Below are 24,918 nucleotides of genomic sequence, written 5' to 3'. Positions count from 1 at the left end.
TGTTGCGCTGCATTGGACAGTCCAATGTATTCAGCCTCAGTCGATGACAGCGCTACAAGTCCTTGTAGCTTGCTGCTCCAGGACACGGCTCCTCCGCCCATCATGAACACATAGCCTGAAGTCGAACGTGAGGTGTCTACATCTCCGCTCCAACTCGAGTCGGAATAGCCATAGAATACGAGTGCATTCTCCCGTTTTCGGACCGGCGAGAACGTTAGTGCCAGATCTCTTGTACCGCGAAGGTAACGCAAGATGCGCTTTGCTGCGACCCAGTGGACTCGTCCAGGATTAGCGCTATAGCGTGCTAGTGCTCCCACTGCATAGCAGATGTCTGGACGTGTCGCGACCATGGCATACATCAACGAACCGACAATATTTTTGTATGGTTTGTCTTGCATTTCTCGCCATTCGTCTGACCCATACTCAGGGCATTGCGCAGAAGATAGTGCTAGACTGGGGTCCATTGGGACTGCCACGGGTTTGCAATCCTTGAGTCCGTATTTCTCGAGCATCTTCGTGATGTATTGCCGCTGCGACAAACTGATGGTTCCTTTAGCCCGATCGCGAATGATCTCAATGCCCAATAGGTGCTTTGCTTCACCGAGGTCATGCATCTTGAAGAGTCTCCGTAGGTTTCTCTTCATCTTCTCCGTGAATTTTAGGCCCTTGGCTGCAACGAGTAGATCATCAACATAGATGGCGAGGAAGCAAACTCTCCCGTTTTTGTCACGATAAAGGTATATGCAGTGTTCCGAACTGATTCGCACGAAGCCTATCTTCACCAGGGCATTGTGGAGTGTGACGTTCCACACATATCCTGATTGTGGCAGTCCATATAGCGCACGGTCGAGAGCCCAAAGGTCGCCTGGCGGACAGTCAACACCATCTGGTGGCATCACATACACCTCCTCAAGTTCTCCATTGAGGTAAGCCGTTGATACGTCCAACTGGTGCAGTTCTAAATCTTCTTCAGCTGCGATGTCAGCAATCACTCGTACTACGTCCATTCCGAGTGTAGGGGAGTAGCTCTCCTTATAGTCGACCCCCTTCTTTTGATTATATCCTTGTGCAACCAGACGTAACTTGTAGCGCTCGATCCCTCCGTCGGCATTGACCTTGATGCGCATCACCAGTCTTACACCAATGACCTTCGCATTTTTCGGCCGTGGTACCACTCTGAACACCTTTTTCTCCACAAGGGATGCTAATTCTTCGTCCAGCGCAGCCCTCCATTGTGTCGCATCTGGTCCGTTGAAAGCGTCATTGAGGTTCTTTGGTGTTTCTGCTGCCTTGGGTGCGCTTTCGGCAAACGCAGCAAACTGGCAGTAGATGGAATTTGACGTTGTGTCATCTTCGACGTCAGGTGACAGTTCAGTCAGTGGGATTTCTGGTGGGTCCATCTTCGCGGGAGGTGCTGACGTGTCGACGATGACTGCGCTTGGCTTTTGTGGCTGATTGACTGGTGGCTTGGGTGGTGCGGTTTTCTGCACCATCACCAGTTGGGGGACACGAGGTGGTGGTTTGACGTTTCGACGGCCTCGTCTTTGCGCGATTGGTGCTTCTTCGGCTGGGGGTGGTGAGTGATCTCTCACATTCGACTTTGCCAATTCATTTTCAAGCTTCACAGCAACATTATGGTCCTCTGTGCCTACCTCAGGAGACTTGTGCTCATTCTCGCACATGGGCACAGGGTCCCCTTCTGAAAACACAGATTCGGAATCACCAGTGGGCAACACCGTTTTCGGGTCAGCCATGGTCTGAGGTGATCTTTCTGTGTCTGGTAATGCCTGCTCCCACTCAATTGGTTCAGCATTGTCACGTTGCAGTTCTGGCGCTGTCCCTGGCGCTTCGTCAAAAACAACGTGTCTGGACTTGAACATTTTCCGGGTCGTGACGTCGAGGAGAGTATAGGCCTTGGATGCATACTCGTATCCGAGAAGGACACATCTGCGGGCATGAGGATCCAGCTTGGATCATTGGTCCTTTGGTACTAATGCATAGGCTCTGCATCCGAAGGGTCGTAGTCCTGAAGAATTCACTTTCCGGCCGGTGAGTACTTCGAAGGGGGTTCGACCATCAATTCCAGAAGCTGGACTGCGTGCGATTAGATAGGTTGCTGTGCGAAAAGCATGTGACCAGTAGGTCTTCGGCAACCGTGAATCAATCAACATGGCCAGCGCACGATTGACAATGGTTTGATTCATCCGTTTGGCGAGTCCATTTTGCTCAGGGGTATCAGGTGCTGTTGTCTGGTGCAGGATCCCAGATAACCGGAGGTGTCCTCGGAATTCCTGTGAGATGTACTTTCCACCATTGTCCGTGCGGAATATGCGAACCCAGTTCTGCGAGAATTCTATCTGCTGCAGTCGTGCATTGAGGAGCGGTTCTATTGCACCCTGCCATTCCTTGAACTTTTCCAAGGCTTCACTCTTTTGCTTCATGAAGAAAATCCAAGGGTAACGAGTGTGATCGTCTATAAATGTGATCCAATATCGATATCCTTCTGGTGATTGTGGTGTGATAGGACCTCCGACATCAGAATGGATGAGGGCAAGTGGTGCGAGGGCAGATTCACGTTCGTGTTTGAATGGAAGCTTCTTCATTTTCGCTCTGACACAACTTTCACAGAAAATCTCCTTTCCGGTGACCCCATCTATTCCCCTCAGGTACCCTTTGGACACCATTCGTCTGATGCTGTCATGATCGAGGTGACCAAGACGTCTATGCAGGACGTTTATGTCAGTTGCGAGGTGAGTCGACTCGTGTAGCTTTGAAGCTCCGGTTATTGGTTCTGAGACAAGGTGGTAGAGATTGTTGTGCTCCTTGCCCTCTGCAACAACTTGGTTACTTTTTCGATCATGTATCTGGCACAAGGGTCCATCGAATGTTACACGGTTGTGGTGCGCGAGCTGTTTTACCGACAGGAGTGTGACCGCGAGGTCAGGTGCGTATAGGACATCATCAATGATGAGATGACGTCGCTCTCCATTCAGATGTTGCACACATTGTATTGACCCAAGACCTGTTGCATTGATAGTTGAGTCGTCGCCAAGGTGGATTGCAATTGGCTTTCGCAATTTTCGGAATGTGGATTCGACGAACCATGACCTGCGTGGTGTCATATGACGCGAGCAACCAGAGTCAATGAGGATGTCCTTTGATCGTCGAGTGGTGTTGGTAGCTGCAGCAGTCGTCAACGTATACAATTGAACACGGTTCATTAAAGCCTTCGTGACATATACACGTTGTGAATTATTACGGCGGTGCTTTGTATGCGCATGCTGTGCTTTCTCGCTCCTACTCCGAGTTTCAACCGTATCCGAGTCTGTTCCATCCGAGTCCGAGTCTGAATCTGTATCTGCTTTATTTGCCTTAGTCTTTGATCCAGACTTCTCTCGTTCTCGGGGTTTTCGCTTCCGCTTTTTGCGCTCTTTCTTCATCTCCTTGAGATCCCGACAGTCCTTCGTGGCATGGCCCTGTGACTCGTGATATTCACAATATTGGCCTTGGTTGCTTGCACCACTGGTGCGTGCATCAGTCACGAGTGCAGACGAGGGTTCTGATGAGTTGGCATTGATAAGCAACGACTGCGAGAGAAGTCGAGTGGATATGGTCTCGAAAGTGAGTGATGAGTTGGCAGGCAATGACTGCAGTAAGGAAGTCGTGAACGTGTCCCAGATTGGTGTAGATGGCAACGACGTCAACACGAGGAAAGCTTGCATTTCGTCGCTGATTGCCTTCCCCATTGCTGTGAGCTTGCGGTTGTCAGCCGAGAAGGTAGCAATGTGCTCTTCCATCGATGAGGAGTCATTGAACTTCCGTTTCATCATATTCTTGAGCGTGAAGAACGCATTTAGCCCCTCATTAGTGCCTTGATGCACTTTCTCGAGTTTCTCCCATGCATCCTTGGCGGAAGTCTGGTCTGCGATGAGGTCCAGTTTCTCGTTGCTAACATATTCAATGATGATGCCGAGAGCCTTGTCGTTCCGAATCTTCCAAGTGTCAGAGGGGACAGATGTGGCTGAAGAGGTGGTAGATGGAGTTGTGGTACTCGTCGACGCAGACGCAGTGGGGGCAGCAGGTGATGTCGTGCTGGCCTGTGGTGCTGACGGGTCAGGGTCTTCGCCGGAGACGGTGCCCCAGACCTTTTCCCGCTGCAACTTTCCTCGGATCCGGATCTTCCAGGTTGGGTAGTTATGTTCGGAGAGGATGGGGACATTGGTCGTTACTGACTCAACGCCCATCGCAGGTTCGTGGAGGATCGTTCGGTGTCGATTACCTACTAGACTTGAGCGGCCTCAGGGCTCATAACCTAAGAACGCGAGAACTCAGCCGTTGAATGAAACGACTGTATTCATGTACTGTACCTAAGAACGCGAGAACTATGTGCGTGTCAGCGACGTCCTACTCAAGTAAATACAGTACTCACCTCAGCCGTTGAATGAAACGACTGAGGGAGAAAATAAGAGGCGAGTAACGCTAAGTATCTGATATCCAAAACATTGACAAACAAATCTACCGAGGTCGCAATCATATCAACTATCGACATAAATTGTGTTACGTGTGTGTCCTGAATGATGTGGTCTACCGTGAATCAATCTCGTATGGCATGAAACGCTTATTGGTCTTTACACACCTGCTCGAGCATGCATGAGAAGTTCTTTGAGTTCCACGACAATATCTTCCGGAAGGAAGCGTTTGTTTGGGAATAGTGTGATATGAAGCCTGTCGATATCAGATGTCTAAATTATGTGAGGTAGAAAAAGGCTGTTGCAAAGTGTGAGCTCATTTACTTCGGTCAAGTGGGGGAAACATTCGTACTTCAAGAGGTCATACGAACCAGTACTGTGCTTCTAGTGCATACTCTAGGAACAGCGCGATTACAGGAGCTCAAAAGGAAAGCATTCCACGGAAAGAACTTACTGATGTGGCTCTGGCTCTTGCGCTTTACACCTCGAACGTGACGCATAAGGGAATGAGATTTGTGGTCTTTGAACCAGAAAATGACACGTCTTTCGTGGTCGGCAAAGTAATAGCCCCACGATTCTCCGCCATCCTTCACTATGAGCTCCAATGCGAGCTCAACGGATGGATGCAGGGAGATGTCTGCATTGCGCGCTTCCTCGTACGCCTTCTCAACGGCTTTGCCTAATTTGACAGCAATTTCAGAATCTCGAACATTGGCATCAGTGAAAACTCTCTGGTGAGCAATTTAAGTAAAGTCATGTTCAAGGAGCAGGCGGTAGACACACTTTATCTGGGTGATAGAAGAACAAAGCCCCTTCTGGGTGCGTGAGCGGCTCCCATCCTTCTACTGCAGCAAGCTCCCTACGGGAGCATTTTAATCTCGTTGCTGGCTCTCTCACCAATATGCTTACTTTGAACAGTCCAAAGGACCTTTCATAACCTTAAACGCCTTAAACACATCTTTACTGTAAGTATGGGTTAGAAGTCAGAACGGCAAATCACTCAAAATACAATTTGCGTACATTCGCACATTCCTCCCGTATCGATCGACCTGCCTCGGTACAATGGGAGTTAAAGTGATATCAAAGGCCTGGGCTGGCGCCGCAAGAAGCAGTGGCGTGGTGATGTCCACTTCAGTGATACTGAGATCGAGGAAAGAGCTCGACATCAATGGTGCAGAAGAGTTCGGGGGAGAGTTTGTATTCAAAGCTGCGTCGTTCGACCCTCCATGAAGCTCGGGAGTTGCGATCTGAAGATTCTGAAGGCTCATTTCAGGTTGGGACCCTTGGCTGTGTAGACTCTGTAGAGGTGCCTCAAGCAACGGCACTGCGAGGCTCACAGGAGGCGTCGGCTCGGATTGGTTGGCCGCTGGCTGAGAGCTCAATGCTAAACCGGGCGCTTCTCGAAAATTCCCCTCCTTTCCATTGACGACAGATTGACAGTGTTGAATCAGTCGTAGGATGACAGAGAGGAGATTCTTGTACGACCGAAGTGTGATTGTCTTGACAATGTGCCTCAGCCAGGATATGAACATGCGAATGTATTTTCCGTGGATGATCATCATGGGCCGAGCACAAAACTATGGAACTTTTTTTTGCTGGTGGGTGAGAAGAACGATAAGAAGGAATGAACGGAATGTCACAGGGTTGATTGGACGGTAACAGAATCGCTTTGAGCGTCAAGATTGTCTTGACATGATTCCCATAGCTGCCAATTGTTATGTTGGGATCAACTAAAGAGGTGTTTTGCCACCGACTCTAGCGGTAGGCCTCGAATTGAACGTGTTTGTCACTGCGATCGTGAATATTGTTATTGTGGAGCAAAAAGTAAGTGAAGTAAGAGTGGATTGAATGCCAGAACATACTTGAGTGCAGAGCTGTTAGCATTCCGAAATAGATCGGCTCTCTATCAGAAAGTGTGTTACTGACGTTATTCAGTGAAGGTTGCAACATTGGACCCCGAAAACTGTGTTGGAGAAAAGGTACCAGTCTTATTGCTTCAAGGGAGATCATCCGGTCCTCAGCAAAATAACGCTGTCATCGACATCCATAGTTCAAAAACATTCCAAGTATTTCCTAAGGCGGTCACGGTGGCCCCCGGACATACACCTCCCGTGACCCGGGATGAGCTTCGTAATTTTAGCTTTACACGGCTTCAGTCGTGCTTCTTAGTACCACCACGAGACCCGGCAACATAGCATCAAGAAAGAAACGGAGCTGGAACTGCTACTTGTTTCTTGTGTATGAATATCCAGGAAGAAATGGGTTTCATATATATAATTAATCAACCAAAACGCCAGACATTAACTGTACATGCTATACCATAGACAAGTTTGAACCAAAGGCTTCGTCCGGTCAGAGAGTCCCTGGAATCGTGGACTACACAACATGGGAGGGGGTGGTGACTGTACGTGACACTTGTTCTTTGATCCTGTGCCACAGGCGAGAGATTTGACGTTCTGTGTTACAGTACCACGTGTAAACAGATAGGCCCAGCATGGGCGACTGCACTACGCTGAGTATGAAGATCACAGGTGACAGCGAATAGATGATGAGGATGCCGCCAGAATTGGATCCGATTGCTACCATTATGCACAACGCCAGAGTAAACAATATCATTCTGTCAAACAATGAGCCACTGAGCCATGGATGCAGCCGTAAACGCACCCCCAATGCAAAAGTCCTGACGGCAGACTGAGCATAACGGCGAGGCCTCGGAGGCCTAGAAAAGAATATGACATTTGACGTATGTAATTGGCCTGTGGACGTAAAGAATACAGTAAAACAATGCAAAAAGAAACTTACCACTTCTCCAGTTGTGCCTCGTAGACTGTCATTGACTTGTCCAACCAAGAATAGTGTGGATGTTAATGAACCAAGGATACAGAGGACAGACAAGTATATTATAATGAACACGATCGTCCGACCCGCGTCAGCAATTGGAACTGCGAGAAAGCTGATATCAACAGCAAGCATCACAGTAGACTGGAACGTCATTGGTTGTATGACAATATACGGCAAAAGTACGACTCACAAATATCGCATATCCATTCCATTCAGTGGTGAGCCTATCACGAAATTTAGTCCACCGTGGCCAGATGATGGTTTCATCGACCCATATCTTCTGAATACTCTTCATTTGAGCATTAGGGCCTCTAAACAGAATCACATTCAAGATGCGAAGAAAGATCCTTGTTAAGCGTGGGAGGTCATAAGATGTTCCGTATAATGATTGGTCTACGTCAAGTCGGGCGCCTGGTTGTCCACAGAAATTCTTAAACTTGGCGTCGCCTAGCAACACAATCAGGGAATGGTGTTGCAGATGACAAGCTGGAGCTCACAGCAAAGTCTCATCAATCTAGCTGCAATCGACAAGCATATCAGAATCAAACAATTGACCTTCCGTGATTGGATTTACCTGTGATACAAACGGAGTGCTCACGCTCCTTGTTAGTACTGTCTGAAAAAAAAAATCAACAACAACAACCCACATCAGGGTATGATTCACCCATGAGAAAATCCATAAGCCCGAGCAAGCTAGCAACCTCGTCCGCAGTAAAATGTGTTAGGTATGTGTCCCGAATGATGTAGTCTACCGTGAGTCAATCTCGTATGGCGTGAAACGCGTATTCGTCTTTACACACCTGCTTGAGCATACATGAGAAGTTCTTTGAGTTCCACGACAACATCTTCCGGAAGGAAACGTTTGTTTGGGAACTGTTTGATATGATGCCTGTCGATATCAGATGTCTAAATTATGTGAGGTAGATAAAGGCTGTTGCAAAGTGTGAGCTCATTTACTTCTGTCAAGTGGGGGAAACATTCGTACTTCGAGAGGTCGCACGAACCAGTACTGTGATTCTAGTGCATACTCTAGGAGCGACCGATTACAGGAGCTCAAAAGGAAAGTATTCCACGGAAAGAACTTACTGATGTGGCTCTTGCATTCTACACCTCGGACGGCATTCATGAGGGAATGAGATTCGTGGTCTTCGAACCAGAAAATGACACGTCTTTCGTGGTCGGCAAAGTAATAGCCCCACGATTCGCTGCCATCCTTCACTATGAGCTCCAACGCGAGCTCGACAGATGGATGCAAGAAGATATCTGCACTGTGCGCTTCTTCGTACACCTTCTCGACGGCTTTGGCTAATTTGACAGCAGTTTCAGGATCCCGAAGGTTGGCATCAGTGAAAACTCTCTGGTAAGCAATTTGAGTAAAGCTATGTTCAAGGAGCAGGCGGTAGACGCACTTGATACGGGTGATAGAAGAATAAAGACCCTTCTGGGTGCGTGAGCGGCTCCCATCCTTCTACTGCGGCAAGCTCCCTACGGGCTCATTTTAATCTCGTGGTTGGCTCTCTCACCAACATGCTTACTCTAAGCAGTCCAAAGGACCTTTCTGAATCAAGAACACTTCAAACTCATCTTTACTGTAAGTATGGGTTAGAACGGCAAATCACTCGAAATACAAAAAATTGGCGTACACTCGCACATTCCTCTTGTATCGGTTGGACTGGTCGGGTACAATGGGTGTTAGAGTGATAGTCTGTCCTGGCACCGCAAGAGGTGGTGGCGTGGCGACACCAACTTCGAGGGTGCTGGGTTCGGGCATAGAACTTGGCATCAACGGCGCATAAGAGTTCGGGAGAGTGTCTGTATTAAAAGCAGCATCATTCGACCCTCCATGAAGCTCGGGAATTGGCATCTGCATATTCTGAATGCTCATTCCGGGTTGGGACCCTTGGCCGTGTAGACCCTGTAGAGGTACCTCAAGCAACGGCACCGCGAGGCTCACAGGAGGCGTCGGCTCAGATCGGTCGGTCGCTGGCTGAGAGCTCAATGCTAAACCGGGCGCTTCTCGAAAATCCCCCTCCTTTCCATTGACGACAGATTGACAGTGTCGAATCAGTCGTAGGATGACAGATAGGAGATTCCTGTACGACCGAAATGCGATTGTCTTGACAATGTGCCTCAGCCAGGAGATGAACATGCGAATGTGTTTTCCGTGGATGATCATCATGGGCCGACCACAAAAACTAAAGAACTTTTTTTGCTGGTGGGTGAGAAGAACGATAAGAAGATGTCCAATGAACGGCATGACACACGTGTTGATTGGGCGGTAACGGAATCGCTCTGAGCGTCAAGATTTTTTTGACATGAATCGTATAGTCAACGGTTCCTCACATCATGCTGGAATCAAAAAGAGGTGTTTTTCCACCGACTCTAGCGGTAGGCCTACAGTATAGGTGACCAGAGTTGGACTCGTTTGTCACTGCGAACATGATTAATACTGTGGAGCGAAAAGTGAATCAATTAAGAGTGAATGCTAGTACTTGCAATTGCGTCGATACTAGACGTGTCTATGTATGCCGCGGTATGCGTCGAACTCTTGTGCTGAAAGTGCTAGTGAATCATGCGCATGATTCATCATGATGAAGGAAGAAAATATGCGTCTTCGATCAAACGTGGGAAGTTGAAAACAACGCGCGGTTCAGAATGTTCCTCTCATGCTGCGATCCACTACGGAGGTGTTTTTGCCACCAAGATCCAACTCCCGTACGTAGGCCAGAGTTGGACGCGTGTGTTACTGTCGCAACATTGATTGTGAAGCCAAATGTGAGTGCCGAACTCTCGTACTAGTAAACAGTCGGGAAAGAGTTGATACGCAAGACCGTTTTTGCTCGTTTAGTCCCAACACGAAGAAACGACTATCGACAAGGTCTGACTAGAAGAGACTATCGTTTAGTGGTATCATTAAGAATGTCTTCCTTCTAATGGTATAGCCACTAGTTGAGTAGGCACCAACTCCGACGAAGCTTCACGCCTTTACAATATCATCACAGAACTTAATGTAGTAGTACTTACAAAAGGCGGAGAGGCTGTTGTAACGTATGATATCTGAGAGACAACGACAAGCCTCGCACGCTAGGAATGTCGATCCCAGATCTAGAGCTGCAAAGTCCTGTGTGAGTATCCAGGAGGAAACGGGTATCATATAAATCAACCAAAGCACCAGACACCAGCTCTACGCGCGGCGGGCTACATAAAGTCCCTATAATCAGACTACACAGATTAGACATGAGATATGATATTGTCCGTCACAGCCTGAGGTAAAACTTGTGCTATGATCCAGGTCCTCAGTTGAGAAACGTGAATATTATTAGCAGCCATTACGGGCCACGTCGTTAGGACGAATATGGCGATCCAAATTGGAGATGTGATCGAGACGGCGACAACGCCGGAAGTACGGAAAATGAGGGTGGACAATGCTCCAGCGAAGAACGCCATTCTGTCAAAGGATGAGCTATCGGTCCATGGAATGTAACCCTGATACTGACCCCCAAATAAGAAGTGCAAACGGCAGGCTGAGCATCAGGGCAAGGCTCTCGAGGCCGAGCATAGAACGTGACATTCCTATCATGAAAGAGGCCTATGGACATAAATAATGCAGGTTGTACAATCGAAAAAAAGAAACTTACCACGTCAGCAGCAGAGCCTCGCCGGCTGTCATTAACTTGTCCAGCCAAGATCAGTGAGACCACTAACGAGCCCATGGCGCAGAGGGAAGACAAATATGCTAGAACAATCGCGGGCGTTTGATTCGCGACAGCTGGGACTGCGAGGAAGCTGATATCAACAGCGAGCATCACAGTAGACTGAGACGGTCGTTGATTACATGACAATATGAAACAAAAGTGCAACTCACAAATATTGTATATCCATTCCATTCGGTGGTGAGCCTATCAATAAAATTCTTCCATCGCGGTTGAACGATGGTTTCATCGACCCATATCCTGTGAATTGCCTTGCTTTGAGCATCAGGGGATCCAAACAGGATAACATTCATGACACGAAGGATAATCTTTTTTGAGCAGGTGTCATATTCTCCGTATAACGATTGATCTACGTCAAGTCGGGCGCCTGGTTGTCCACAGAAATTCACAAACTTTGCGTTGCCTAGCGAAGTTATCAGGAATTGGGGATCGTGGACTACCAACCGAAGCTCACAGAAAAGCCTCATAAATCGAGCTGAAATCAACAAACATATCAGAAGCAATCAACTGGCCCATAATCGGACTTACCAGCAATCCACACGGAGTGTTCACGCTCCTTGTTAATACTGTCTGACAAGACGATCAACGACGACCCTCCCGCATCGGGGAACGATTCACCCTTGAGATAATCCACAAGAGGAAGCATATCTGCAACCTCATTCGGGGCAAAAGGTGCTAGGCACGTATCAGAAGTAATGTTTTCTAATACAAGTCAATCTTGTACGGTGTGAAACGCTTATCGGTCTTTACTCACCTGCATGAGCATGCATGACAATTTCTTTCAGTGTCACAACGATGTCTTCCGGAAGGAAGCGTCTGTTTGGAAAGAGCTCGACGTGTCTCCTGCCAACGTCATGTACGTAAATCATGGAACGAGAAAAAGGGCTGTAACAAAACGTGAATACGTTTACTTTGGTTGAATGAGGGCATATGCGTACTTCTGGAGGTCACACGAACCAGTACTGCGAATCTAATGCATACTCTGGGAGCGACACAATCACAGGAGCTCGAAAGGAAAGAGTTCCACGGAAAGAACTTACTGACGTGGCTCTTGCGCTTTACACCTCGAACGTTATGTATAAGGTCAAAGTGTTCGTAGTCTTCGAACCAGAAAATGACACGTTTTTCGTGATCGGCAAAGTAGTAGCCCCACGATTCCCTACCATCCTCCTCTATGAGTTCCAATGCGAGCTCGACGGACGAATCCGGATGCAAGGATATGTTTGCATTGCGTGCTTCTTCGTGCGCCTTCTCAACAGCTGTGGCTAATTTGACAGCAGTTTCGGGTCGAACATCGGCATCAGTGAACGCTCTCTGGTAAACAATTTGAGTAAAGACATGTTCAAGGAGCAGGCGGCAGACAGACTTTAGATGGGTGATAGAAGAACAAAGCCCCTTCTGGGTGCGTGAGCGGCTCCCATCCTTCTACTGCAGCAAGCTCTCTACGGCTCGTTTTAATCTCGTTACTGGCTCTCTCATCAACATGCTTACTCTGAACAGTCCAAAGAACCTTTCTCAACCTTAAACGGTTTGTACTGACGATCACTGAGAGTATGGATTAGAACGGCAACTCGGGTGAAATACAATTCGCGTACACTCGCACATTCCTCTCGTACCGTTTGACCTGGTCGGGTACAATGGGAATCAGAAAGGTATCAAAAGTCTGTCCTGGGGCAGCAGGTGGTGATGGTATGGCGATGTGGATGCTGGGCTCGGGCATAGAGATTGGCGTGAATGGCGCAATAGAGTGCTGGGGAGAATGTGCATTATAGGTTGGGTCATTAGTATTCGTCCCTGCATAAGGGTCGGGAGTTGGCATCTGGACGTTCATTACAGGTTGGAACCCTTGGGTGTGTAGAGGTGCTTTAAGCAACGGCACTGCGAGGCTCACAACAGGCGTCGACTCTGGTTGGTTGGCCATCGGCTGAGAGCTCAATGCTAAACTGGGCCGTTCTTGAAAATCCGCCTCCTTTCCATTCACGGCAGATTGACAGTGTCGGATCAGTCGCAGGAGGACAGAGAGGAGACTCCTGCACGACCGAAATGCGGTTGTCTTGACAATGAGCCTCAACCAGGAGATGAACATGCGGATGTATCCTTTCCGCATGACGTAGAACTTCGAAGGTAAACGGAACCGAATGCAAGAGCTATATTAAAGAACTTTGTCCGCGGGCGGCGGGCGGGAGAGAGAAGGTAGAGCAATGGTCTGGAAGGGGTAGTAGGCACTAAGTACATAGACAACCCATGTAATTGTGCACGTCAACAATATATTGATCTCGATGTTGTACAGGATTACGTACCGACGGCGCTAATTCACGATTATTGTCAGCTGCATCGTGATGGCGCGCCGTAGAAGACGATGGACATGGCGAAAGGCCATGAATGATAGCACCCCTCCGAAGTTCCGATGGACTGAAATCAGATTCATGTGTTGAAGTACCACATTTGCATCATGATCAAGCAAGCACTGGAGTCTGGCACTGGTCACATTAGCACTGCTCGAGAACAACTGCAGTGTAAAGTAACTATGACATATACAACGCCATGGCGTCAGAATACAAAGAGAGAACAGACTAGTACAAGTAAATATCATATGGAGTGAGATTCGTGTGAGTGTCAAGAAGAAAACCTCCCATCCACAAAATGAATAAAGGAAACTCAATCATTGCCTTCGGATGACGACCATGTGTTTCATCATGGATTTCCAGTACTTGGCGGCCCGCACAGCAATAACCGAAACATGCAAGTTATTGGCTGCTAGGACTGGCCACGTCGTGAGGAGGAGCACGACCGCCCATATGGGAACGACAACGGTCAATGCAACGATATCGGTAGTATAGAAGATGAGAATCGAGAGTCCGATTGCAAAGAAAATCATTCTGAGATATTCTTGGTCAACATCGCGCATATTGCAAACTTCGGGGTAACTTACCCCCAGATAAGGAGAGCAAATGGCAGGCTGAGCATGAAGGCAAGGCTCTCGATACCAAGGAGTGATTGGGACATCGAGTCCATGAAAGTCGCCTATGTCAGTGTTTGCTATGAGATGCATCGAGACTACAGCTAGCGACGCACCACACTACCAGCAGAGCTCCGTCTATTGTCGCTGACTTGACCTGCTAGGACAAGGGAAATCACAAGTGAGCCCATTGCGCAAAGCGTGGACAGGTAAATGACGATCGTTGTAGCTGGTTTTGACTGAATGGAGGGATCATCTACTCCGGGAATCGCGAGGAAGCTGACATCCACAGCGAGCATCACAGTCGACTGCCCATTATGAGCAGGTCTGTATATTGAAAGATCACCGGCATACTTACAAACACAGTGAAGCTGCTCCATTCGCTATTTAATTGGGTGATGAATTTCTTCCACCTAGGTTGGACCACGGTGTTGTCCACCCAGACGTTGTGAATGGATTCGCTGTGGATGGTGGGGGAGTTGAACAGTGCAACGTTCAAAACACGAAATAAGATGGGCTTGGACTTCTCGATATTACTATCGTATAGCGATTGATCAGCATCAAGACGGGCACCAAGCTGTCCACAGAAGTTGACAAATTTTGCTCGGACTATTTCGACGCGGCGTTATTTGGAAGAAGTATGTAGATAGAGGCCACTCGCCGAACATATTCATGTATCGAGCTGTAGGTTGAGGCGGATAAATAAACATTTAATGGACACTCGAGTTGATACTCTTACCCACGATACAGACAGAATGCTCGTTGACTTTGTTAACGTTATCTGATTCTGATCAAGACGGGTCCAGACGATACTACTGAGACGCTGACCTTTTACGTGATCAACAACACTGAGCATGTTTGTGAGCTCATCCAAGTCGAAGGGAGAAAGCGAAGTTTGAGACGTGATTGATTCTACCAGAAAACTCAAAAGGTAACCAAGAGGTTGCATGGAGCATCATACCGGCATGAGCATAAGTAATGATATCTCGGAAGTGGTCCACTACCTGTTCGGGGAGAGCACGCATGTTCGGGAACAGGGTGCAATGTTTCCTGTGACATATAAGTGCAGATGAGTTCAACGAAGTGCCATTTAAACTTGCTCATATAAGTTGGTGGCTATTTTTCGATCGAGGCGTAGGTAATTACTCACCATATATTGATGAACATACCAATATTGCGCCTCCAGTGCATACCCTAGGTTATCAAACTATCAAATCACTAGATCATTTTGATAAGTCAACTACACGCTTACCGACGTGACTCTTCTCAACAACGCCTCGTACATGGTGCATAAGCTCCCTAGATTGGACAGGCTCGGGCCAGAAGATAACCCGTGCATCATGGTCTACAAAATAATACCCAAAGTTATCGTTGGGGAGCTTTTCGACAGCAAGCTCCATTGTCGCGCAAACCATGCCGGCCTCTGCTGCCATTTTATTCGCTTGCTCGGCCGCAGCGAGTATCTCAAGTGCAAGGCCATCCTTCAAAATATTCTGATCGGTGAAGACTCTCTGTGTGGTGTCGCACGATGAGTGGTTTGGGCCTTTTGGTGATTCTTGCGTACCTGAAGGGGGTTGAAGAAGAAGCGCGCGCCCTCAGGATGAGTGAGCTGCAACCAGTTGGCGATGTTCGTCGAGGGTCTGCAGAAATATAATGAGAATGTTGTCATTATCCAAACGCAATTGTCCTCACTCCGTAAAATTGTCCAGCCCCGGGCCAACCTCGAGCACACGGAAACCCTTACTTCTACCGTCAGTGTTGGAGAGACATTCGACAAAACAAAAATACAACGCAGACATACTGAGTAATATTCCTGTGGTACCTAGCAATTTGTGATGCAATGATTGGCTCAAGCCTAATCGCTGCTGATTGACGGACGTTGGGTACTGCTGAAGATGTCTGAACAGGGTAAGGCCGAGGCATTGACACCTGAACTGATGGGAATGCCAAAGGACTCCCAACAAATTGTTGGAAGGGAGTTGCATATCCGCTCTCGGGAGAGCGCACAGCAAGCGTCGTCACTGGAGTCTGCGAGTGGTTCTGGGTGTCCCCAACAGTGGGCTGTATAGCTCCCAGAATTCTATCAACGCGTAGTCTTTGTCCAGGTAAATGACTGTCGGACTCGTGCGACATCTTATGTAGTAGTCGGCGGAGGAGTGTGAGGACATGTCGGTGAATGCACTGAATCACTGATAACTTTAAGAGCTTGAGATGTTTCACGAACGTGACCAGTTTTTGCAACAAAAACTCCTTGAGTGGCATGGAAGTCATAAGTGGACTGACTTTAAATAGTAGCTTAGCGGTCTTTGGAGGCTTTGAGAAAGGGGGCAGAGTACATCAACTTGAGTCAAGTTGCTGCACTACTAGTACCGTACCCGGGTTCCGGAATCCGCACGCTATGTCTACCGTTATGTTATGAGTCACGTGCAACTTGAGTGAGTGCCTGTAGTAAGTCTGAGACTGTAACCGGCAAGGGTAACTTAGTACTACAAGTGCTACTTGCTAACTGATCTCCCATATATTAAACTGCTACTGCTTGTATATATCATTCGCGGTGGGGTTGCAGAAATAAAGCATTTCCGCTTTTGCTGATGGGTAAGATTAACTTCACGGCCGACGAAGCCTCCATCCTCAAGGCCTATAAGTTATCATCCCAGAACCCGACGTACGTGGAGAACCTACTGTCTAAACGTACCATTAACTGTTGCATAGGAAATGGGAGGAGATAGATCACGACTTGGAAGATCCTCTTTCTGACCTCCTCACCTCCCAATCCAACGATGGGGACGGTGACCCCCTGGGACTTGGCGGCGTCATTGAGTATGTGCTGTCATTGAGCCCGCCATTCGGTGCTAACAATGTTCGCAGTCTGACGAGTCTGGATGCAGAATCGAGTGCGTGATTGTGTCTGACTTCAGTTGGAATTTTGGTCGTTCATACGCTTCCAGAAATGTCGGTGCTCATCTCTTCCAAATCATTTGATCCCAAAGCCTTCCTATCTGCCGTACACCCAAATGCAACCTACCAAGATCTCGCAGCAGGCATTACACATCTACAATCATCTATCGATGTCCGTTCAGAGGCTGTCCGTGTCCTCGTGGAGGATAACTTCGATCGGTTCGTTGCCGTCAAGGCTTCCACTGATGGTACGTTACGTGTTATTTGTCTGCGGGTACTCCAAACAACTTGTGCACATTCGCAGCGTTATATGCGGAGATGTGCGAGGGATTACTTAGCGACAAGGCGGAATTTGCTAGCAGACCGCTCGTAGACTACTTAAAACGTCCGTCCCAATTTCATCACTCTTAATCCTGTTTCTGATGCGCTCCGAAACAGGATCAGCCGCGAAGGCTAATCAAGTATTCCTCCCTGTCCTCGAGAACAGCGCCAAAGCCCAAAAGTTGCGCACTACGCTCGGCGTTTTTGAGCGCTCCAAGTTCTTCTTCAGCCTTCCGGGATTTCTCGTGGAATCTATCGAGGCTGGAAGGTATGAAGCTGCAATGCGTCAGTACAACAAGGGCAAGTTTCTCCTCGACTCTCGCCCTGGGCAGCTCCTCCCTGTCGAAGCAGGTGCGAATGCTGGGTCTACAGCGCAACAAAAGAGGATATTAGACAAAGTGTGGGCAAATGTTGAAAAGGTGATGGGAGAGATGAAGGCACTACTTTTGGCACGGTTGCAAGAACCAGGAAGGAGCGTCGAGGAAATGGAGAGAGGGATTGAGTAGGTCTACTCGTCATTGCCCGCGTTTCGTTCTTAACCAGCGCTGACTAGGATTCTCCTGGAACTAAATGTGCCTGAAGATCCGATATGGACTTACTTCGATAGCCAGCACAAGCACATTATGGACCGGATGAGTGCTGCCTACAGGACTGGTGTTTCAAACATCGATGGCGCGTTCCTTTTTGCGTTGTTGAATACTTCCAGACTGACACGCATCACAGCCACGAAGTCTCGCACGGCACCTGATCTGTCGTCTCCGAATGCACTAAGACAGATCCTTGGTGCACAACTCCAGGTATGTATTGTAGCGCTGGAGAGCAAAACGCCGGACGCTGTAATTGGTGCGCTGTCCTATCCCTTTTGTCAAGCTTCATTGTTCATGCATGTCGTACTCAGCGCAAGCAGGCGGTCATGAAGTGTGGCAGGCTATCTGGGACATGGTGAAAAACATTTCCGAGGTTATGGTCTCTTCTCTGCCCAACTTTTGGAAAATCGCAAGGAGTTTCTTGGAGGGGAAATTCAAACGAGTACGTGTCATTCGTGCGGTCTCATGTCTAACGTTCACTCTTTCTTCTAGACTTCGTCGTCGAGGCGCAGTGCCTCCCAATGCAGGCAAATGGCACTTGACATCATCAAGCTCTACATCAGTTTCCTCTCAGAATTCTTTATTCTTTCTGACGTTTTATCAAACTCCTCGACCCCCAACTCTCCCGAACATCTCCCATCTCATTCGAACTCGCTAACGACCGCTCACTGGTTGGTCAAGATCCTTAGCGAGGTCCAAGATTGCGTCACAGAGGTTGGTGCATTGGAACTTGGAGAAGGAGGTCTGGTGAAAGGACTAGTGGAGAGCGTGCGGTGGCGTTTTGAAGATGTATTAGTGAGATCTTGGTTGCGAGGTATGCGCTACTTCTACTTTCCCTTGTGCATCTGTGGACTAACTATCCTAGACGCCAACTACATGTACGCACTCGAATCATTCACGCCCAATCTTTCCATCCCTTCCACAACGCTTTACCTCGCTCATCTCGAATCGTTCATGCGCCACCTCGCAACGTCAGCATTCAAAATCGCGGGTGGTATCTCGACAGACAGCGGATCGGGCGTGTTGCGGGTAACGCAACAGAATGTTGTGCCACCAGCATTCACAGCGAAGATTACCAAGGCATTTTTGGATGCAATATACGCAGTTCTGGATGGGCTCGTAGTGCTTGTCGCGGAGGAAGTGCCACCAGGTGCGGGCAGCATCGTGGCAGCGGGAGCTTCTGAGCGAGAAGGGAAGGAGGAACTGATTGACCTGCGGGACTCGGTACGTAGTATTTCTGCTCCACAATTCTCACTCTGACACAGTCACGCATTAAGAATACGAGGCTGCTCCTCGTGATATCAAATTTCTCACATTTATCAGGGCTGTTGATACCCAGTATGTTATCTCAGCTAGAGAATGCGCTCGGAGTATCAGTTGAGGATGATAGAAAGGTATTTCTTCTTGCTCTCCTACTTATGCTGCCGTGCATGCTCAAGTTACGACGTAGACACTAATGAAAGCAGTGACTGCACTGGACAAGACTCTTTTTGACGGATATGTCAAACCCAAGGCTGCCGCCGTCGCAATCATCTTGCGAGAGGGAATTCTCGACAAAAACATGGATTGGTATGAGACGCCGCAACCTACCGGTGAGCTTCTCTCATTCTACATTTTGCTCCCTGCTCTGACATTCACTAAAGAAGTACGACCATTTATGTACAAGGCCTTGATTGGCCTCGTCGAGATCCATGCACAAATAAGCCGCGTCGCAGAGAATCTTCTCGAACGCGTGATGTACGCGCTTATCGAGAACGTCGCTCAAGATGCATTACTCTCGTTCAAACAAGTCAAGCGGTTCGGCATGGGCGGTATGCTTCGTGTAAGTGCATGTCCTCGTTCCTCACATGTTACTCTTATCAATAACACAACATCTACAGGCTACGCTAGAGATCGAGTTCTTGCACCAAACGCTTGCTCGCTACGTGTCTTCACCGGCCGCGAAGACACTTTCAGAGCTGTACAATAAGATCTCGCAGGCGTATGCACGGCGGCCGGGAGATGAGAATTTGCAGTCGAATCTGGACAGTGTGAAGAGGACGCTGGCGGAGAGTCGGCGTGCAACTGGGATTGAGTTTATGTGCTTTAGAGCGGCCAAGGAGAGGAGTGGGAAGGGGAAGAAGGGGAAGGACGAGGGTAGGGAGCGGAAGGAGAGAGGGAAGGACAGGGAAGGCAGAGGTGATAACAGTACAGCTTCATGATCTCTGGCCCCTTCCCTGAATTGATTTGCGATTGCTGTCATCACTACCTTCTGATGTTGTGAAGCTAGCTAGCTTGAGTCTGGCAGTTCTAATGTGACACGATAAAGCGACAAGTTTGGACTAGTTCATATGCAGCGGGGAACAAAGGACTTGATCATATCATATGCACTAACGATTTACGGATAATGCTACAACAGAATACAACGGCAATGGTATGAATGGAATAACGACGCTCGGTAATACTAAAGACCACCACGAAGACGGAGTACGAGGTGGAGGGTACTCTCCTTCTGGATATTATAATCCGACAACGTGCGACCATCCTCCAACTGCTTTCCAGCAAAGATCAAACGCTGCTGATCTGGTGGGATGCCCTCCTTGTCCTGAATCTTCGCCTTCACATTATCGATGGTGTCGGACGACTCTACCTCCAACGTGATCGTCTTACCCGTAAGGGTCTTGACGAAGATTTGCATACCGCCACGAAGACGGAGAACGAGATGGAGGGTAGACTCTTTCTGGATGTTGTAGTCGGACAGAGTGCGACCATCCTCGAGCTGCTTGCCAGCGAAGATCAAGCGCTGTTGGTCGGGGGGAATGCCCTCTTTGTCTTGAATCTTTGCCTTGACATTGTCAATGGTGTCTGACGACTCCACCTCCAACGTAATGGTCTTGCCCGTGAGGGTCTTAACAAAGATCTGCATACCACCACGAAGACGGAGAACGAGATGGAGGGTGGACTCTTTCTGGATGTTATAGTCGGAAAGGGTGCGACCGTCTTCGAGCTGCTTGCCGGCGAAAATCAGGCGTTGTTGGTCGGGAGGGATACCCTCCTTGTCTTGAATCTTCGCCTTCACGTTGTCGATGGTGTCGGATGACTCCACTTCCAACGTGATGGTCTTGCCCGTGAGGGTCTTGACGAAGATTTGCATGCCTCCACGGAGACGAAGAACAAGGTGGAGGGTAGACTCCTTCTGGATGTTGTAATCAGAGAGCGTCCGACCATCCTCGAGCTGCTTGCCAGCGAAGATGAGACGCTGCTGGTCGGGTGGGATACTGCAGGCACAACCGTCAGCTATAGGTAGCGCGAACTGGGATGCATACATACCCCTCTTTATCTTGGATCTTGGCCTTGACGTTGTCGATGGTATCAGAGGACTCGACCTCAAGAGTGATGGTCTTGCCGGTGAGCGTCTTGACAAAAATCTGCATTCTGTGTCTCGATGTCAGCCTCATATATACAAATAGATGCTCGAGAGCGATCAAAAACTCACGCGAGTAGAGTACGGGAATTTAGAGGGGGTGGTTTGTGAGGAGAGCGATTGTAGGGAAACGCCTAGATAACGGGGCCATATATATTGGGACGTGGCGGAGTTTAAATATCCAGCCGCTCATCGCCACAGCGCCCCGAAGCTCAGTAAGCATTCTTGCTGGATCCTTCTGGAGGCGTGGGGCGGTATCCAAACACATGGCCGCATGCCTGGCGCTGGCCTCGAATGAAAACGCTCATTACAGAACAGGTCTTCAATGTTCATGCCGCATCAGACGTCTAGTCTATGCTTGAGTTGCTCATAAACATAGACAACTTGACTCGACCCTTCGCATCGCCTACTTTACGTTCCCGCAGTTGCATTCGTGTCTGCAGCTGAGTACGGCGCTGCTTCTGGAAAAGGTTACCAGTGCTTCCAGAAACAGTGAACACTAGTGATCTCGTTGACGATGGCTGTTTGAGAGGCACTACAGGTGTATGCAGATAGATATATATGACGTTCGTCGTTGTTGATGTCGAGCGAGTACAAGTTGCGTCACCCACTTCAACCAATCTCATCCTGTGAGTTCCCTTCGTCTGGCAGGCTCTCGAGCTCTGAAACCAATCATTGAATCCCACTAGGAATCTGGCAAACCAAATATTCTTGACGATATATATGCATATTACTGTGATTCCGATGTGCTTGCATGAACAAGAGTTTAACGTACAGACTCTCAGGCTAGCCTGGCAGAGTTCCCTCATACTCCAAGGGTGTAAGTAGATCAGGGCCAATTTTTCTGTTATCCGTGCACTATCTGATAGTGCAGCATAACATAATTTATTTTAGGAACTAAATGCGCTCGTGGCTCTACCCTCTCCCTCCCGGGCCTCTCGCTCCTGTCGTCCCTGCTATCCATTCCCACCTCGAGGGCCAGACCGTCACTTCCATTCCGCAAATAGTCAAGGTGGTTATATTCCCATAAATGTAAGATAGGGTACTTCGCTGATTGCGATCGTCTTCCTCGAAGACAGCGTGACTATGTTTTTCCAAGAGATCACCTTGCCGTCGGACGTCAATATGTTGACATCTGGAGTCGCTTCGCTTAGTTCAAGGTTCGATCTTAGATCATACCCTTGTTATATTGATAGTGGTGGGACTTCATTTGATGTTTTCCAGCATATATTGGGGTAGATAAGCACTTCCCTCAATGCTTGAACAGGACGGTTGAACTGGTAGAATTTAGCCCAAGACGCAACAGCCACCGGTGACCCTTGTCGTGTGACTATCGACATCCTCACGATCTTTCCGTCGGCAGCGAATTATCGAGGACAATGATTTATGACACCAAAAGAAGTGCGCCGCCGCAAGCTTGGCACGATGTCGTACAATTTTCATTAGACCACAGCCCTCACAAGTTAACGTGACTCTGTGCCTTATAAGTATTGTACGTTGGTGATCAGCTGCCCACCGCTCACTCTTTGAATTCGCCATTTGATTTGCACAGTTTCATGTCGCAACTAGAAGACGATGCCTATGCTCTTGAATGGAACAACAACATATCTGGTTCGTCGGCCTTGCTATTAACGAACCATTAAGTGCTGAACTTTGTCGTTTCCAGTTGCAATAATTACCCTGTTATCCTATGAGTGCAGTTAGTAACTTTATCATGAATCTTGCACTGCGGCTGAGCGTAATATTATCTAGTTCTTCAGTTCGAGAAAGAGGTAACGAGGAGCTCGTTTTATTTTCGTCGAGTACTCACGATCATCTTATCGCAGGTCAAGTTTGTTTGGGTTAGAGTTCAACTCCAACGATATCAAGCTCTAGAAACTGACTGAATATCTAGGGAAGACAGTGGTCAGTGATGACATATCTATACCTCGTTGTGAGCCCTACCCTGCCAAAGCGCTTCATGGTTTCCCATTTTTGTTACTATGTCAGGTTCGATACTTTGGGGTTTTCATTGCAATGTATGTCGCGGCGGTTGTGTCCCTCAGATGGTATATTGCATGTTGACACTGAACCATAGTACTTGCGCCTGTTGTACGTGACATGATGTCAACTGAGCCATCACTTACTGACTAGCGCTAGGGGGTGGTCTATTTTATATACCTGAAGCAGTGAGTGTGTCAATTCTTTCTTTTGATTTCTGGGTTAATTCAGATTCAGCCGTACGTCAGAAGTTCGTTTTGCAGCTAAGCCTGATCTGCTGCTTATCTCTTATTTAGTTGTGAGTGTATCGTATTCAGCTAAAACCGCCCTTTGCTCATCATGAAATTGAAATAGGCCATGGTATTTTTCTGTTGATGCAATGGGGCTTTTCTTTTTATTTTTGCTTGGCGGAAGGTCAGTCATACACGTTCCTGCATCTTTGCGCGTACCGATTGTGCGTCCGCAGTCATTCTCATCTGGCGTCTTTACGCTCTATACAACCAATCCAAGCCTATACTTTATGTTCTCCTGGGGTTATTCATACCTGTCATCGCGCTCTACATAGCGATGGATATATTTTTATGGAGTCGACCTTCAGCGATCTCAAGTGAATGTCTACTTCGATCAAATCCTGTGCAAGCTAACGTCTGGTTGCATAGCGGAGGAAGTGATGATAACTCCGAATATCAAGTATTGCACGGCTTCGTTCCACATCGGGCCCATGCCTGCGATATATGCTTCCATCCCCATCATATGCTATGATATTTTCCTAGTTATTCTCGCAATCGCTGTCCTCAAGAAACACCTCAGGGAACGGAAGGAACTCAAAATGAGGCCTAACACCTATGTAATAATGATCGTCCAACATCATATCATATACTTTGTCCTGTAAGTTCCCCTTCCCCTGTCGGGATTTCTAACTGTATTCATTGAATCACGCTAGGAATCTGGCATGCCAAATTTTCATGGCGATACTGTGGGCCAACCTTCCGGTATTATCTCCCATTATTCTAGAGAGATCGGCTCTAACGCAGGCATGTACAGACGGTAGCGAGGAATCTCGTACTGTTGTTCAAGGATACTGCACCATTCATTATCGTGCCTCGTCTTATCATCAGCATTTGGGACACGCATGCCAATGAAAGCTGCGTACATGTCAGTACGACGTTCGAAGATTGCGTATGTTGGACTTCGCCACCAGAATTCGATCAGCACGAAATGGGCTCCTGCGCATGATCGTTCCTAAACGGGGAAGGAGGTAGAGTGAGGTCTTTCAAGCCCTCGGGCTCTAGCAAAACTCTTTGATACTTGTGCATGGGAGCAAGTAGTTCAGGGCCGATTTTTCATGTATCTATGTACTATCATGTCCACAAAATATCAGCATATATCGAGCTTGTACTAGACAGCCAAGCGTAAAAGTGGGGCTTAGCATAATTTATTCTAGAGGACTCGACATGCTCTTGGCTCGTGACTTTAAATTTGGGGACATTCCGCTGTTGACAACGTAGCTGTCTTCCGCGCATGTTGAACAGTAATGTGTGGTGGATGGGCCTCAAGGCCATTCTGGAAGTCAACGTTGAACGCCGTACGCTTTCAAGTTAATGCGTTCGCATTAGGAATGTACTCTGATGGACTCATCGAGATCAAAGAGGACGCCCCGCTACGGAAATCTGGGCTCAAAGGCTACTGGCAAGATAATAGAGAGCCATAAGCCGGTGATGATTACCAGGGGGACAGGTATTCAATG

General features: G+C 48.1%; 9 protein-coding genes across 9 annotated transcripts; 2 read left to right on the top strand and 7 right to left on the bottom strand.

Moving 5' to 3' along the window:
- Positions 1-2,936: 2,936 nt before the first annotated feature.
- Positions 2,937-3,440, bottom strand: DEU56DRAFT_735819 (uncharacterized protein; the record flags this gene model as incomplete). The annotated part of the gene is made up of 1 exon (XM_041348475.1): positions 2,937-3,440. A coding segment is annotated over one exon (504 nt), but the record flags the coding sequence as incomplete, so codon positions are not given.
- Positions 3,441-4,454: 1,014 nt separating this feature from the next.
- Positions 4,455-6,371, bottom strand: DEU56DRAFT_800495 (uncharacterized protein). The gene is made up of 7 exons (XM_041353089.1): positions 6,332-6,371; positions 5,490-6,258; positions 5,379-5,432; positions 5,253-5,328; positions 4,924-5,200; positions 4,841-4,865; positions 4,455-4,725 (listed from the first exon to the last, which is right to left on the bottom strand). The coding sequence occupies exons 2-7, from the start codon at positions 6,029-6,031 to the stop codon at positions 4,629-4,631; spliced, it is 1,071 nt and encodes a 356-aa protein (XP_041209091.1). The 5' UTR covers positions 6,032-6,258; positions 6,332-6,371; the 3' UTR covers positions 4,455-4,628.
- A 474-nt stretch (positions 6,372-6,845) lies between these two features.
- On the bottom strand, positions 6,846-9,488 carry DEU56DRAFT_944095 (uncharacterized protein; the record flags this gene model as incomplete). Its single annotated transcript, XM_041358973.1, has 14 exons — positions 6,846-7,086; positions 7,134-7,225; positions 7,272-7,451; positions 7,501-7,757; positions 7,808-7,828; positions 7,866-7,884; positions 7,909-7,926; positions 7,958-8,058; positions 8,111-8,199; positions 8,315-8,339; positions 8,397-8,667; positions 8,720-8,795; positions 8,846-8,899; positions 8,954-9,488. Coding segments are annotated over 14 exons (1,979 nt in total), but the record flags the coding sequence as incomplete, so codon positions are not given.
- A 1,053-nt stretch (positions 9,489-10,541) lies between these two features.
- Positions 10,542-13,130, bottom strand: DEU56DRAFT_912107 (uncharacterized protein; the record flags this gene model as incomplete). The annotated part of the gene is made up of 12 exons (XM_041357367.1): positions 10,542-10,758; positions 10,808-10,899; positions 10,949-11,125; positions 11,176-11,426; positions 11,478-11,498; positions 11,552-11,725; positions 11,778-11,908; positions 11,981-12,005; positions 12,064-12,337; positions 12,390-12,465; positions 12,515-12,568; positions 12,619-13,130. 12 exons carry the CDS (start codon positions 13,128-13,130, stop codon positions 10,542-10,544), a joined length of 2,004 nt encoding a protein of 667 aa, XP_041209089.1.
- A 365-nt stretch (positions 13,131-13,495) lies between these two features.
- On the bottom strand, positions 13,496-16,435 carry DEU56DRAFT_800456 (uncharacterized protein). The gene is made up of 13 exons (XM_041353087.1): positions 15,784-16,435; positions 15,675-15,728; positions 15,547-15,622; positions 15,235-15,493; positions 15,152-15,176; positions 14,944-15,032; positions 14,811-14,894; positions 14,722-14,763; positions 14,644-14,664; positions 14,341-14,591; positions 14,099-14,290; positions 13,956-14,047; positions 13,496-13,902 (listed from the first exon to the last, which is right to left on the bottom strand). The coding sequence occupies exons 1-13, from the start codon at positions 16,251-16,253 to the stop codon at positions 13,686-13,688; spliced, it is 1,872 nt and encodes a 623-aa protein (XP_041209088.1). The 5' UTR covers positions 16,254-16,435; the 3' UTR covers positions 13,496-13,685.
- DEU56DRAFT_800449 (exocyst complex component Sec5-domain-containing protein) lies at positions 16,423-20,102 on the top strand. Its single transcript, XM_041353086.1, has 15 exons — positions 16,423-16,647; positions 16,695-16,802; positions 16,851-16,876; positions 16,931-17,128; positions 17,185-17,265; positions 17,319-17,703; positions 17,755-17,873; positions 17,925-18,044; positions 18,100-18,230; positions 18,281-18,602; positions 18,654-19,012; positions 19,066-19,182; positions 19,239-19,380; positions 19,432-19,610; positions 19,669-20,102. Exons 1-15 carry the CDS (start codon positions 16,574-16,576, stop codon positions 19,987-19,989), a joined length of 2,682 nt encoding a protein of 893 aa, XP_041209087.1. The 5' UTR covers positions 16,423-16,573; the 3' UTR covers positions 19,990-20,102.
- A 335-nt stretch (positions 20,103-20,437) lies between these two features.
- Positions 20,438-21,381, bottom strand: DEU56DRAFT_324718 (polyubiquitin). Its single transcript, XM_041345673.1, has 3 exons — positions 21,098-21,381; positions 20,646-21,045; positions 20,438-20,593 (listed from the first exon to the last, which is right to left on the bottom strand). The coding sequence occupies exons 1-3, from the start codon at positions 21,223-21,225 to the stop codon at positions 20,564-20,566; spliced, it is 558 nt and encodes a 185-aa protein (XP_041209086.1). The 5' UTR covers positions 21,226-21,381; the 3' UTR covers positions 20,438-20,563.
- DEU56DRAFT_324813 (uncharacterized protein) lies at positions 21,311-22,054 on the bottom strand. Its single transcript, XM_041345674.1, has one exon. The coding sequence runs from the start codon at positions 21,998-22,000 to the stop codon at positions 21,539-21,541; it is 462 nt and encodes a 153-aa protein (XP_041209085.1). The 5' UTR covers positions 22,001-22,054; the 3' UTR covers positions 21,311-21,538.
- A 431-nt stretch (positions 22,055-22,485) lies between these two features.
- Positions 22,486-24,556, top strand: DEU56DRAFT_324950 (uncharacterized protein). Its single transcript, XM_041345676.1, has 13 exons — positions 22,486-22,683; positions 22,744-22,802; positions 22,858-22,890; positions 22,944-23,032; positions 23,086-23,124; positions 23,181-23,209; positions 23,269-23,282; positions 23,331-23,359; positions 23,409-23,421; positions 23,638-23,778; positions 23,831-24,059; positions 24,115-24,163; positions 24,216-24,556. The coding sequence occupies exons 2-13, from the start codon at positions 22,748-22,750 to the stop codon at positions 24,405-24,407; spliced, it is 912 nt and encodes a 303-aa protein (XP_041209084.1). The 5' UTR covers positions 22,486-22,683; positions 22,744-22,747; the 3' UTR covers positions 24,408-24,556.
- Positions 24,557-24,918: the final 362 nt, after the last annotated feature.

Source organism: Suillus clintonianus (genome assembly GCF_016758775.1).
Source record: "Suillus clintonianus strain FC179 chromosome Unknown DEU56scaffold_30, whole genome shotgun sequence".
Lineage (NCBI taxonomy): Eukaryota > Fungi > Basidiomycota > Agaricomycetes > Boletales > Suillaceae > Suillus > Suillus clintonianus.
This window is presented reverse-complemented; position numbering and strand designations above follow the sequence as displayed.